Consider the following 13,898-nt stretch of genomic DNA (forward strand, 5'->3'; position numbering starts at 1 on the left):
TAATTTATCACCACAACGAACATGCCAAACTACACCATTTAATTGATGTTGGAAAGTACTTTAGCTGCTACAATCAGTTCTACCAGGAGTACCTCCGTGACAGTGGTTAGCATGCTGGTGCACCACAGTGAGTCAGGAGCCTCTCACCAATGCGGTCTGTGCAGGCGCTAGATTTCTCTCTGATCGAACGTGGGAAGGTCTGCCAGCAACCTACGGTTATGGGTTTCAGGGTTTCCAGGTTTCCAGTAATAATACTGGCGGCCGTCGTACAAGTGAAATATTCTTGAGTACTAATCAAAGAAATAAATAAATACTCTTACTTCTAGTGTAAAGCCCGTAGATGTCAAGACTGCAAGGAACAGTCATTTAGCATAAGCAGGAGTCGGGATTGAACTCACCTCTATCTTGGAGCTCAGAATTTTCACTTTGTAAAAGGTGCCAACCTTTTTAAAGAGTACCTCGTCCTCTGTAGGTAGGTCATGTTAGTTTTTCAATATCCCAGCCCTGCACTGTCAAAAGCTGTAGACCCTCCTTGCATGACTTCATGGATCAGCATTTTTTTTATATAGCTTACCTGTAACATGACACATTTTCACGACTAGAATCTTAATCAGGGTTAAACGTACATGGAGGCTGTGTTCAATACACAATGTCCTACGTCCATGCTTTCGGAGTTACATTCTCAGCTTTAGGTACGTCTGGTTTGCGTGAATGTGTACTATTGACCCAAACTAGGTCATTTACCTGACGTTACTCCATGTTTTTTAAGAAGACCCCTGATCAGAATAAATAGTATTGACGACTGGCTACACGGTAATTTCTTGACAAACTGGAACAGCCTTTTTTAGCGTGAACTATGAGACCACGGAAAAGGAATCAAGCGGATCACATAACAGTCTCGCTAACGGTACTTGTCTGTCTGTGGCAAGGTAAGTAGCATTGTACACAAACAGATAATGAGTGACATGAAAGAACTGTGGCAGGATAGGCACAGGTGTCTTCAAATTACCATAACATGTTCACACGTAAGCAACATGCGGATTGACAGAGTTAAGGGAAGATAAGCTCAAATGTACACAAACTGACCATAACCATGGTAACATGTACACACACTGACCATAACCATGGTAACATGTACACACACTGATCATAACCATGATAACATGTACATACACACTGACCATAACCATGATAACATGTACACACTGACCATAACCATGATGACATGTATACAAACTGACTACAACCATGATAACATGTACCAAAATGATGGCTTCAAGATTACACAAGTGTGTCAAGGTATATGTAGGCTACAAATGTAAGTCAACTGACAACACAATATTTCACAATGGTAGTACACAGCTGCATAACATTTGAAATGTGAAGTAGGAGCGAAAAGCGGATGAAACTCCTTACAGGGATAACGTCTTCCAGATCCTTGATTATCTTACAGGATTTGTTGAATGCTAAAAGTGTCAAGCGTCCACAGGACGATTGTTAAGCAATGGCATTAGTAACGTGAATTGTGCAGTTTTATCACTGCCTAATCTCGCAGTCAGTTCTGCGGGTGACGTCATCGTCGGCCGTACGTTTACCTTGGGGTGTCGCATCACAGGACGTTCGGCTCGCACGAAGTGACAACAAAGCCATGCCTATATACAACATTATTCAACATTCATCGTCTATACCAAATCTCCCAAACTCACCAGTTAATCTGGAGGGCATTGAATGTTTGTGTGTCTACAGCGATTTGTTTAATGCTCATTGATTACATTTCTGCTGGTTTCGTTTACAACAGAAAAACTTCACCCATACAACGGCATTTATTCCAGCTCCATTTGTGCCGAGTTTGTCAATCATAGCACCTGGAGATGTCGTGGCCGGTCGTCCGTTTACCTTGGAGTGCAAGATAGCCAGATCGGCAGACAACAAAGATATTCCGCAGTGGTTTTACCGCTATAATCAGACCACATCCGAGATATACTCCTCCCGTTATTGTAATCAGTCAATACCAATACACCCGGCAGCACCGGCAGGGTTATCAGGGGATGTCAACGCGTCAACGGAGAAGAGGTTTACACAGTGACGATACAGAACGTAACTAAAGACACGGGCAGGGGCATATGGATATGTCTATATGCAAGCAGGGGAGTCAATGTTACTCTGGATGTGAAAGGTAAAAAAAGCTGCTGCGCCTTATACTGCATTATGATTTACCAAAAGTAACTAAACATTTCTGTCTGAACATAATAATTAATTCATAGGCTCAATACATAGGGTCTAGCCTGATTTCAAATTTGACTCAAGTCAAAAACTCATTTTGTACAGTCAACGTCTCCAGTATTGTATAAAGCAACATCGTTTTGTTCTTGAGTGATCGGTAAATTTATGTCAACAAATGTCGCCTAACATTTTTCAAGTGTCACATGATACAGTAGAACTGTTTTTACCTTTAACGACACAAGAACTCCCCTATTGCTACAAAGTGCATGCAGCTATGTAGAAGTAACGGCTTTGAAGGTAACTGTCATCCACATCCGCTGGTATAAAAGACACCGTTACCGTTACTTTTAAAACAGTTATTTCCCTGCGTATTTACAGGAATGGTAGCACAGGTAACTGTCAGTTGGTGACCCCGCCATTTTTACCTGTGTAACCTCAGTCAGTACACCACAGGTCTGTTAAAGGGGTACATACGTGCTCAAGGATCCAGACTCCCATGATTTGCTGTATTTCTAATACATGCCGAGAAGTCAGATGCATCACCTGTCGGTTTTCAGAACGTAATGTATAGTACATTCTATGCATTTGTGGTGATATTAGCGCTGTTAACTTTGAGGAATACCCCAGATGCAGTGTTAGCAGGTGCTTGTGTAACTTCGGCCAGTGCTCGGGGCACTGCTTTGTACCATAACTGATCACAGGTTTATTTTATATTTATCTGATTGTTGTTTAACGCCTTAATTGAGAGAATGATTTCTCAAATATATGACAATACGAAGAATAGACTGGTCATGTGACATGTTATATTATTGGTAGAAATATGGCGCCTTCTGCATTATGCATTGGTTTATCATGGTTGATCCAAAAAATAAAGTCAGAAAGCACGGGAACAGCAGGTGTTGTATAAATGAGCACCGAGTTCTTTTAGTACCATTTCCATTGTGGTTTATTTTCCTGGGCTCCACGATGAATTTTCCAAAATATTTCCTTCACGTTGCTCTTAGAACATGATTTTGTGTACGTACATCTGTTTGCAGTAATTGTGACTCGGGTAACTCTGATGAACCCTCCTGATGTAGTGTTAGCGGGTAAACCCTCCAACTTTACCTGTGTGACCTCAGCCAGTAAGCCCCAGGCCTGCATAATAGCGTACATACGGAGTTCCGGTAATGTCCGGGAGCTAGATCCGCGTGCCTGTAACCAGGACACCAGCTCGGTACAGATCACAAGCCGGACCCTGACTTTTACAGCCAGTGCGAAGGAGAACGGAGCTGAGCTGTACTGTAACGCCTCCAACAGTGTGACGGATCCCCCTGTACGCTCACATGTCTACGCACTCAGTGTACAATGTGAGTAACTTACGGTAACGTTTAATTTACCTGCATGATATTTTTTGTGCGGTAAGGTAACGAAGATGATAATGTACACACAAGGAAAAGTATTCCGAACTATAGCAAAGCAAACTACACAGTATAAAAGAGACCCGGTTTTTTAAAACTGTTTCTAGACTTCATGCCAGATTTAACTTCAAGCCAAGTCTTCAATTTTACACTAAGCCCAAAAATAATTGCGTAACAGTGTATTAAATATAAACTTCATGTAAATCTGCTGCTGTCATACTTGGACAGTGGAAAACAGCATTTTGCGCTGAATTTGGCTAAAATCTTAATTACAAAATATGACTTAATACTAGTACTAGCTAAAACACCTTCGAACAACTAAGCCCTGCTCGTTTGTAGCAAACAGGTATGGTGTCCTACTAGTCTCAAAATCATTGGTTAAACTTCGGTAATTTTATAACATGTGGATCAAATGTCTGCTTTTGTTGGCACATTAGGGCGTGGTTGTGTGCTAACAATTGGCCCTTCGGCAGAAGAAAAAACACGACGCCTAATCCGCCTATAAAATCTCTTCACATTGTTTTGTTCAACTTTACAAGAGAAAAAAGTAGTGTAAATACTTTACAAAAACAAATCCAATAGATATTCAAAAAGTGACTACAAAAAAGTAACTGCTGTGGATTTCTAAATGCTTACTCTCACAGCGAAAAACAAAAGCCGATGTTGTTCCTTTGTACCAGCCTGTTTTTTGTATGTACTACACACTTGGCTATAAATTTACAGTCAGGCAATAGTTTTGACGACACAAAAATGCTTTCTAATCAAACAACCAGCAAACTTTACTGTTACAATCCACCATAAAAATATAATAACATTATAACAATATTCTATATTAATTTTGTTGCTCTTGTCTCGGGCCAATTATTTCGTCAAATTGCAGTTTTGGTTACAATGACACAGCTAACTGATAAATGAGTGACCTGCTCATATTGATACTTTAATTTAAAACAATCTTATACACATAAAATATATACCACTGCCCCACTATATAACAAGGGCATGGAAAAATGATGTTGGGAAGAAATGGTAATACAGCTTCCCATCAGCAACGATTCGCACATTCCCTAATCTTCCAGTCTCAACCCAAGGAACTTCTCACTCATGGTCGTGGGTTTCCCCCGGACTCTGTCTGGTTCCCGCCCACCATAATGCTGACCGCCGTAGTATAAATGAAATATTCTTGGGTTAGGTGTAAAACACTAAATCAAACAAATAAATACATCCATTCACAATATACATTTTACTGGAGCGTTTCACGCACATGCCTCCACTTGGTCTTATCTCTCCATCATAGCTATTTTTATTAAGCTTCCTCATACGTCAAAATTATTTGAAGACATGAACATTATTCTGACAAGAGCTCAGAATCAATGGCATTTGTTCTTTCATCAGATCCCCCACAAAATGGCGTCCACTTGACAGGCTATGTTAACAACTCAGGCGTGGAATCTGGAGAAACTTTGACGTTAACCTGTCAGGTGGGAAAGGGGAATCCCCAACCAACACTCACTTGGTCCTCAGGGTGTGGTCAGACAAACCCAGTCCCTGGTAACGATGGAAGTCAGCAGATCAGTATCAGTATAACAGTCAGACCGTCCCTGAACCAGAAGGCGTGTGTGTGTAAGGGGAGTCAGAACGGGTCGTTGTCAAGATGGACGGAGCAGAAGAGCATAACATTCAATGTATTGTGTGAGGTTTTCAAGGAGGCTGTTTATATCATATGCTATAAATAATTAAATAAAATCAGCAAATACATCATATATTTCCCCATGGAGTTCAACTTTACCGTGATAACAAACTGGAACCTAATTTTCGTGTTTTGGTATTCTGTTTGTATATATCAAACGTCTAAAGACTTAAGTCAAAAATTTAAACAAAGGTAAAATTAAAACACTTTGTTCTAGAAACTTTTGTACACTGATTCTTTACTTGCAAACCAATGTGCCAAGCAGAATGTTTGAGCTTTTTCTGTTCTGAGTTTGCCTCCTACCTATTTCCAACTTATGACTTCGCTCTTTAAGTTGCTTGATGAATACAGCCTGTGGCCTTGACTTGCACGTTAAACCTGGTATAGGGTATAACGTAAATACAGCTAACCCTAACCCTAAACCTATCCCTACCAACGCATGCACCCCTCTCTATGCTGGCTTTAAATCATTGCCATCACTTGACAAGTTTCTCTTTTCCACCCTGTACAACACACATGGCCTTGTTCAGGTACAGCCTCAGATTGCATTAACGTAATTTTCATGGCCTCGTTCGTATCTATAATCAACAGTTATCCCCGAAAAAAATTACATAATAGTGATTTCGTTCGAACTAAATATTAGCATATGTTAACAAAAGGATAAGAAGTGGCACATTTTTGGTGACATAACTGTTGGTATTAACACCGTGATTTTAGCGTTCCTACAGATTTTTTAACAACATTTTCAAGAGGTGGTCGTGCCGTAATGCGATGTTAGAAAACTGAGCGATCTGAGAGTAAGACTATTAGACATGACAATGCTCGAAGGCGAATTCGGCTTAAGAAACCTCCAAAGCCTTTTTCCGCATTTAAATGCCTACATTAAAACTCTGCATTTGTTTAGATCAGAATACATGAATACTCATTCCACTATGAAGGGATTTCTTTAATTCTGTTCTAAGTAAACACCTTCCAAGTAACTTCCAGCAAGTATTGTACTTTATTGTAGCATTATGTACCGTACAACTGATCTGTTACAGTCGGACCTGACAGTGCACAGCTCTGGGCAGATTCCGGACAATCCGGAAACACAGTCAGTGTCACAGAAAACAGCACAGTGACATTTGCATGTAACATGAGTGAGTCCAATCCTGCTGCCGTCCTCTCCTGGTACAACAGCGGCAGTCCTGTACCAGCAGGAGAGATATCAGAAGTGAGCTCGCAGCCAGGGTCCAATCACGGATACCTGACCACACAACAGTATACAGTGAGGGTTGATCGATATCAGGATGGTAATGTCATCAGATGTGAGGCTCAGAGACCTGGTAATGGAGACAGTAAACGTGTATCATCCATCCTCACACTGGATGTCAAGTGTAAGCTGTGCAGATTTCATCACAAACAGATTCAGTGGAATTAGTTCCTTTCTTTGTGGTTTAAAAACTCTGGTTTATAGATAGGCCTTTCAGTGAAACTTTTGAGCTTTGCTTATTGATGCGTATGTATTTTATCTGTTTCGTCTTTCACCATGAAGTAGTAAATGCTGAACGGTAATCAGCTTTTGTAACTTTTGTTTATGCTTAGCCAATACTTTTACTATGCAGACGCTCCAGTAATATTTTGTAACGCTAGTCACGTAACAGTGGTCGAGGGTCAGCGGGTGAAGATCTCCTGTGACGTCATTTCCAAACTTGAGGTGTCTATTCTGTGGGTTAAAAATGGCCGGCCAGTCACAGTGATAGGTAAGTGCATAAAATGGTCCAACTTGTCGAATTCGACCACACAAATGAGAATGGAAGAGGCTGAGAGGCGGTGCGAGTTATCGAAATCTACAAATATTATGACCCGTTTTTTAAATAAAATCGACTATCGTTGAAATCGAGGGTACGGCAAATCGTATTGTTGCCCACACGGCCTCGTACGTAAACATTTTAACTACTTTTCTAATGTGTCAAAGAGACTATTCATTTACCAGATATTTTTGTCAAAGATGGATTAGCGCAAATCCAATGGAATTTTGGCAATTCTTTTCGACCAGCCTATATAGCTACCTTTTACTAAATATCCGCTTAGTCTCTACTGTTTAAAATAATTGGCAAAATTTATAATGCGGGTCACTTTGAACTGATATTTAGCTTTGTAAATGGCACAGGTAGGAGTCTGAAATTCTTTGAAAGACGCTATTTTGAGCTAATCTTGGAAAGTAGAGAAAAGATGGATTTCCTGACAACAATCTCCTGCCTAGCCCCTTCAAGTGATCATTCCAAGTTGTAAGTGAACATTACTGGAAACCATTCATTATAGTTTTTGTATCCTGAAAAAAAATTAATCTTGTAATTTAGACTGACATGACTAAATACGCACAAGCGCGGTTTCGTCCATGTTGACCAATTCCGTGGATGTTTTAAAACATTTCAGATGGCCAGTACATTCCAAGAAAAATAATTGTAAAATCCTGCTCCAACAACCAAGCTACTCTATTCTGGGCTTCTGGCGTTGACGATTCTCTGGTGGAATACTACAAGCTGGAGTACAAAGGAAATGGAGACGGTTGGAAAGAAGAACTCGTTCGAAATCCGGGAAAGTTCAACCTTGTGGAGACCACCTTGTCTGTTGTATGGCCTGGAGTGTTCTACCAGTTCAGACTTCAGCCTGTCTCCGACACTGTCTTGCTTGAATACGCTACAGCCAACTGCACCGTATTAAGTAAGACACAGGCCAAATACTTGCTAACATCATAACGTTACAACATGATAACATCATAAATGGATATAGTTAACGCTTTAACATATATACTTTCTATCAAGAGGCCTTCGTGGCCTAGTGGTTAGTGTGGTATTGCAGCACAATCACCAATGCGGTCGTTGTGAGTTAAAATTCAGTTTATGCTGGCTTCTGTCTGGCTTTATATACCTGAGAACATCTTTTAGCCACCTGAGGATGGTCTTGAACTTCCTTCGGTCTCTGCCCGGTTTCCTCCAACCATAATGCTGACCGGCGTTGTATAAATGTGGCATAAAAAAAAATCAATCACATGAGGACATGAATATCATTCTTAAGTGTTTATGAAGAAGTATAGGGTTAGCAGTTACGCTGCAGTATAGGCCTATGATATGTTATGGCAGATTTGGCCCAGATGTCTTTCTAAGTTCAAAAATTTGTTGTCATCGCCTGCCGACTGTAGAACTACAACAGCACGCTGAATTTGAAAGTTACAAACTACTTTTAACGACAGTTTGTGCTTGTCAGTCGCAGGTTTTATGTGAAAATTTTCTTCAAGTTACTTATACCATTTCTTTCTAATAAAATGTAAAGCCGTATTGTCATCATCAAACTTTTTTGTACAGCTTATCACAATTGTGCCAAAAAGAGATGAATGAATGAATGAATAAATGCGGTTTCATATACGTCAACTGGCTTTGCCATGCACTACCTATATTCTTCTGTTTTAGGTTCACAGGCAGGCCTCAGTAAATCCGCCATGTTAGGTGTGGGGTTTGTGGCTGGCATCGCTCTCGTGACTCTCGTGGTTGTCATGGTGACGTGCTTTCTTCTCCGTAGAGGGCGATTAACATGGCGCAAAGGTTAGCAATGTCACCAATCACAGTCGTCTGTGTTTATGACGTCGTGTAATGAATGTTCACAGTCTGCAACCATTTGAATTATTTATTGGGGACTTCAAATGTACAAAAAATGATAACGAAATAAAATAATGATGCTTTATTCCAATTTATGGAACTATCTAACAGCTATGTATCCGTACAGATTTTAATTGTCAGAGATTGAATGTCATACATTCGAGCAGTTTCTAAACATTGCTTTTGTATTGCAAACTTATCTTCACCACTCCAACGTTTTGTTTTATTCATATCTTTGCTGTTTTAGAACTGCAAGAGTCAGACAAGCCGACTGCAGACCAAGACATAAGGTACGAGTACGAATAAATTACATGAAATTATTGGTACTCAGGATCGATACTCAACAAAGCAAATATATGAAAGCATTTTTTCTCATGTGTTTAAATTGTTTAGTTATTCAAACAATCTCTTATTTTGCCCAAAGTTCTATATCAAAATAAATACACTTTGGATTATGTACAAAGACATCATAAACTCATCAATGACGAACAGTGAAGTAGGGAGGCCTGGGATCAAACAGGGATCCTGTCATACCAAAGACTTTGTTTGGCGCTCAGCTCTAATGCGTTAGAGCCAGGAAACATGACTGGTTGGCGCGGTGTCAGTATGATGGGACTGGGTGGGGTATCATGTCTGGCGTCTTTGACATGATGCTTTAGTGGCGGCAGCCCTTTGGCGCCATGGAATCGCCCTGTCACAAGACGACACAGTTTGTGTACACACACCTAATCACCCCTCCTTGTCAAATCACTAAAAATTGTTTAGTACGGCGTTAAACCAAAAACATACATACCCACATATCATGGACAGTTCAGTCACAAAATATCCTCTTGTTGCAAATATTTAATATTTCTCAGGCATAAATGGCAGAACGACATTTGGGGAATCAGGTAATTTATCCGCACATTACCTGATTCGTTGCCGGCTAACGTCTTTTTCCACACCCAAACCTTGCTTCAAGCTATTAGGCAGGTGACATTTTCATCAAAGGCACTGACCAAATTCAACCCGCGGTGACTGGTTTCCGAATTCAGATGATAGCTCAATGCTGGAATATATGTATACATGTACTAATAAACTTTATACAAAAATGCTGATATTTACATAAATACAGGCGTAAGCAGACCAAGAACAAACGCTAAAAGTTAGTAGATTCCTCTTCACAGCTGTATGTATAGCAGATTGCAGCATTATATAAATGGTGTGATTAAACCGACCAGAACCCAGGGGAAACTCCATAGCATCCGCAGATTACTGGCAGATATTCCCACATACGATCAGAGGACGGTAGCATGAGCTGGAGTTGAACTCACAGAGACAAATTAAACTTGTTACATATTTACATTACAGCATGCAGAGAGTTGCTGAAGACATCGAACAACCTGAACCTCCTCCACTTGGTAAACTCATTTTAACTTAATTTCTTGGGTTAAGATTTTACTTTAATTAAATTAAGAAGCGTGACAGTTGATTGAGTAAATCTCAACTTCAACAGATAGAATCACCATTATTTCAAATACTCGCCAGCTGTAAGATGCTGTGATGTGCTTACGGTTATTTACCATCCAAAATACATGTATTACGGGCACGTGTTATAACACGTTATATTATGCATATGTGATACAGTTTATTCATAATGTCAGATTTACTGTTTTCTTAGCTGTATGTATTAGAATCCCAAGAGATGTTTACAAACATGTAGACACTTTGTTTTACAGATTGTGTAGCAGATTGTAGTGTAGGATGTTTTAGAAGACTAGCAATTCCTCCATCTTTGATTTACCTAACTAAAGGTGTTCTTTTTTTCCTCTGTAGGTCATTATGAAGAACTGGATACTTCACCCAGCTCAGGTATGTTCCACTATGTGAGAGTTTAGTATTGTCAGATATTTAAACATTAAGCCATACAGTGGCTCTAGCTTGATGTCTAGTGCGGTCTAATCATTGTTCTTTTATAAGCCAGAAGGTATATGTCGAGTTGGCCTATGCCTGGACAAAGGTTGTTAAGCCAAAAGGTATGTCGAGTAGACCTATGCCTGCACAAGGCTCAGCAAACTAGAAAGTATGTCGGATAGGTCTATCCCGAAAAAAGGGCCATTAAGTCAAAAGGTATGACAGGGTCTCCGTGGCTAACTTGGTTAGCGCGCTAACGCAGCGTAATGACCTATGGGCCTCTCACCAATGCGGTCGCTGTGAGTTCAAGCCCTGCTGATGCTGGCTTCCTCTCCGGCGGTACGTGGGAAGGTCTGGCAGCAAACTGCGGATGGTCGTGGGTTTCCCCCGGGCTCTTCCCGGTTTACACCCACCATAATGCTGGCCGCCGTCGTATGAGTGAAATATATTCTTGAGTACGGCGTAAAACAACAATCAAATAAATCAAAAGGTATGGCGGGTGGGTGTATTTCTGAAAAAGGGTCATTAGACCATGAGGTATGCCTAAAAACTTGCCACTAAGCCATGAGGTACGTCGGGTAGGTTTCTGCCTGAACAAGGGTCATTAAACCAGAAAATGTGTATGGTAGGCCTATACCTGAACATGGGTCATTAAGCCAGACGGTATGTTCGGTAGCATAGGCGGGGCCAGTGTCATTAACCCATAAATTATGTCGTGTAGACCTGTGCCTGAAAACGTGCCTCTATTACACCAGAAAGAACATCATAAGTTTAAAGCCGACCAGCATCAATTACATGAGACACAAGTGAACCTTCTTCTGCACGCAGTTAAACACAAAAAGAGCCTGCTATCAACCTGAAGTGTCTGACATCAGTATAGAAGTGGGCAATTGTGAAATCTCTTGTAACAGTGGTTAAGTTTTAGAAATTCATACTGATTATCTTCACCATGGAGATTATTTTGTATTGGTCCCAAATTTTATTCTCAGCTTGGCCTTGGATGTTGACAGATATGACACAAATGCTGAGTACTGTCTCTTTGTCTGTACTGGTTATGGTTGTGTTCTTAGCTTTAGGGGAGCTTTGCACCCTCTGAGTGTCGTCTAATTTCATACAATATACTCTATTTGCGTGAGTTTGTAGAGGCTAAATTTTCCTTATTGGACATTACAGTATGTTGTTCAGCGGCATGGAGGCTGTACTACCCAACTAGCATTTCATGACTAAAACTGTAATCATTAGTGTTTATTGTGTATTTTTTAATAAACATTAACCTTTCTTCGCTAGGTCCACATTACGAAGACCTATCCGGCAATGTGTCGTCGTCAAGGCCCTCTAACTCGAGAGTTTACGAGAATACCGACGTCATGTGAAACCAGTATAAACATGTATCGGAGAAAAGTCATAACTCCACGGCTGGAAACCAAGACATTACATGCTGAAATTTTCGCCTGTGGAATCTTTGTGTGAGTTCATTTGGAGTCCGTGCGAGAGTAAGTGACTCTAAAGGTACAAATCAAGACATTACTCTCGCAACTCTTCCTTCTTCACGTAGATTCTTCAAAAGCGCCTTCTGGAGTAAGTGATTACACAGGTGCAAACGAGAGGACTGCACATTGGTCTTCAAATATAGAATATTTGTGAGAATTCATTGGAGTACCTTTGAGAGGGAGTGCCTCTAAAGGAACAAACCAAGACATTGCATACACGCTGGAACTTTTTGTGCCACTTCATTAAAATTGTCTGCAGGAATAAGTGACTCTACACGTGCAAACCAGGACATTGCACGCCTGACTCTTCAGATATATATGTATGTTTGTTTGCTTATCGTTTAACCTCCTACTTAACAATTTTCAGTCATATGTAGACAAGGAGTCACGAGGTGTGTATATACATATTTTGTCTTCTTGTGGCAGGGCCAGTCAGTTTCCCCAAAACGCTGCCGCCACTGAATTATCATGCCAATGACACCACCCAGCACAGTCACATTATACTGGCAAGTGTCCTTCCTGTAACCTCTAATCAGTGCTGAGCGCCAAGCAATGCAGCAGCGTTTGATCCCGAGGTCCCTCGACTTCGACGTGGACGCTCTTACCACCAGACCACAAAAACTGTCCTCTTCAGTTATAAAATCTTTGCATGACATAGCATGTTCGTTCCCCAGCGATGTGGTTATCTGACACTCAATTGTAAATGGACAACCGTCCACCACATCACCTGGTATTGAGACAGCAACAATTCGAGGAGTAAACTCTTATAAATATAAACGACATCCATTTTGTTCTGATTTTGAGTCCAGTTTTGATATACTTCGTATAAATAATCAGAGTGGTGCATAATATAAATTTTCTATTAAAGAATAATAATCAGAAGTGAATAATAAAGTAGTAATAAGAATAAGAAGAATAATAAATGCAATGAGAAAAAATGAGACTAAATGACAATGATGAGATAAATGTAAAAGCATTATCGTAATAATCGTTTTTATTATTCACAAAGATGTAAAAATGTGTTACTACATGAAGAAAGACGAAGCTCCATCAAATACCCGTCAAAATTTGCCATGTTAGTTTTTATATTTTTAGTTAAACCGAATAATTCATGCACATTTTTTCTCCGCCCGAACAGAAGGAAGTGACCTGTTCAATTGTCAGGGATGCATTCCCTCTAAGACTGAAGGTATTCAGACGCCAGTTTCATAGAACTTTGTGTTAACCTATCAATGGCTGCATCTACTGAAAGATCTCACCTTGTCAGATCCATTTCTTCTCTGCAATTAGCCAAAGAAATGACCAGCGATGACATCGGCAGCATGGATGCCGCGTTTGTCTGGCGTTTAAAATTCCGACCCACGTGACTACTGCTTGTCACCTATAATCGCTGGCACTGTAGGCCTGTGGCCCCTTCCACAAAGCCATCTTAGGGCATGTGGAATCTAGCTGCCACATATGCCTGTAAGATGTGCCGCCATTGTACTTATAATTAATCTTGTCTACAATCACTTTGTACAAGCGGCCCGAGATCTCCGATTCAAATTGACAACCTTGTAAGCCGAAA

General features: G+C 40.4%; 1 protein-coding gene across 1 annotated transcript in view; it reads left to right on the forward strand.

The window, feature by feature from the left end:
* Nucleotides 1-649: 649 nt before the first annotated feature.
* Nucleotides 650-13,898, forward strand: part of LOC135462686 (nephrin-like) — a 39,335-nt gene continuing 26,086 nt past the window's right edge. Inside the window, exons 1-2 of the mRNA XM_064739913.1 lie at nt 650-692; nt 3,261-3,572. Of these exons, the coding sequence (XP_064595983.1) occupies nt 650-692; nt 3,261-3,572 (355 nt within the window). The remainder of the gene's footprint in view (nt 693-3,260; nt 3,573-13,898) is intronic.

Source organism: Liolophura sinensis, chromosome 1 (assembly GCF_032854445.1).
Source record: "Liolophura sinensis isolate JHLJ2023 chromosome 1, CUHK_Ljap_v2, whole genome shotgun sequence".
NCBI lineage: Eukaryota > Metazoa > Mollusca > Polyplacophora > Chitonida > Chitonidae > Liolophura > Liolophura sinensis.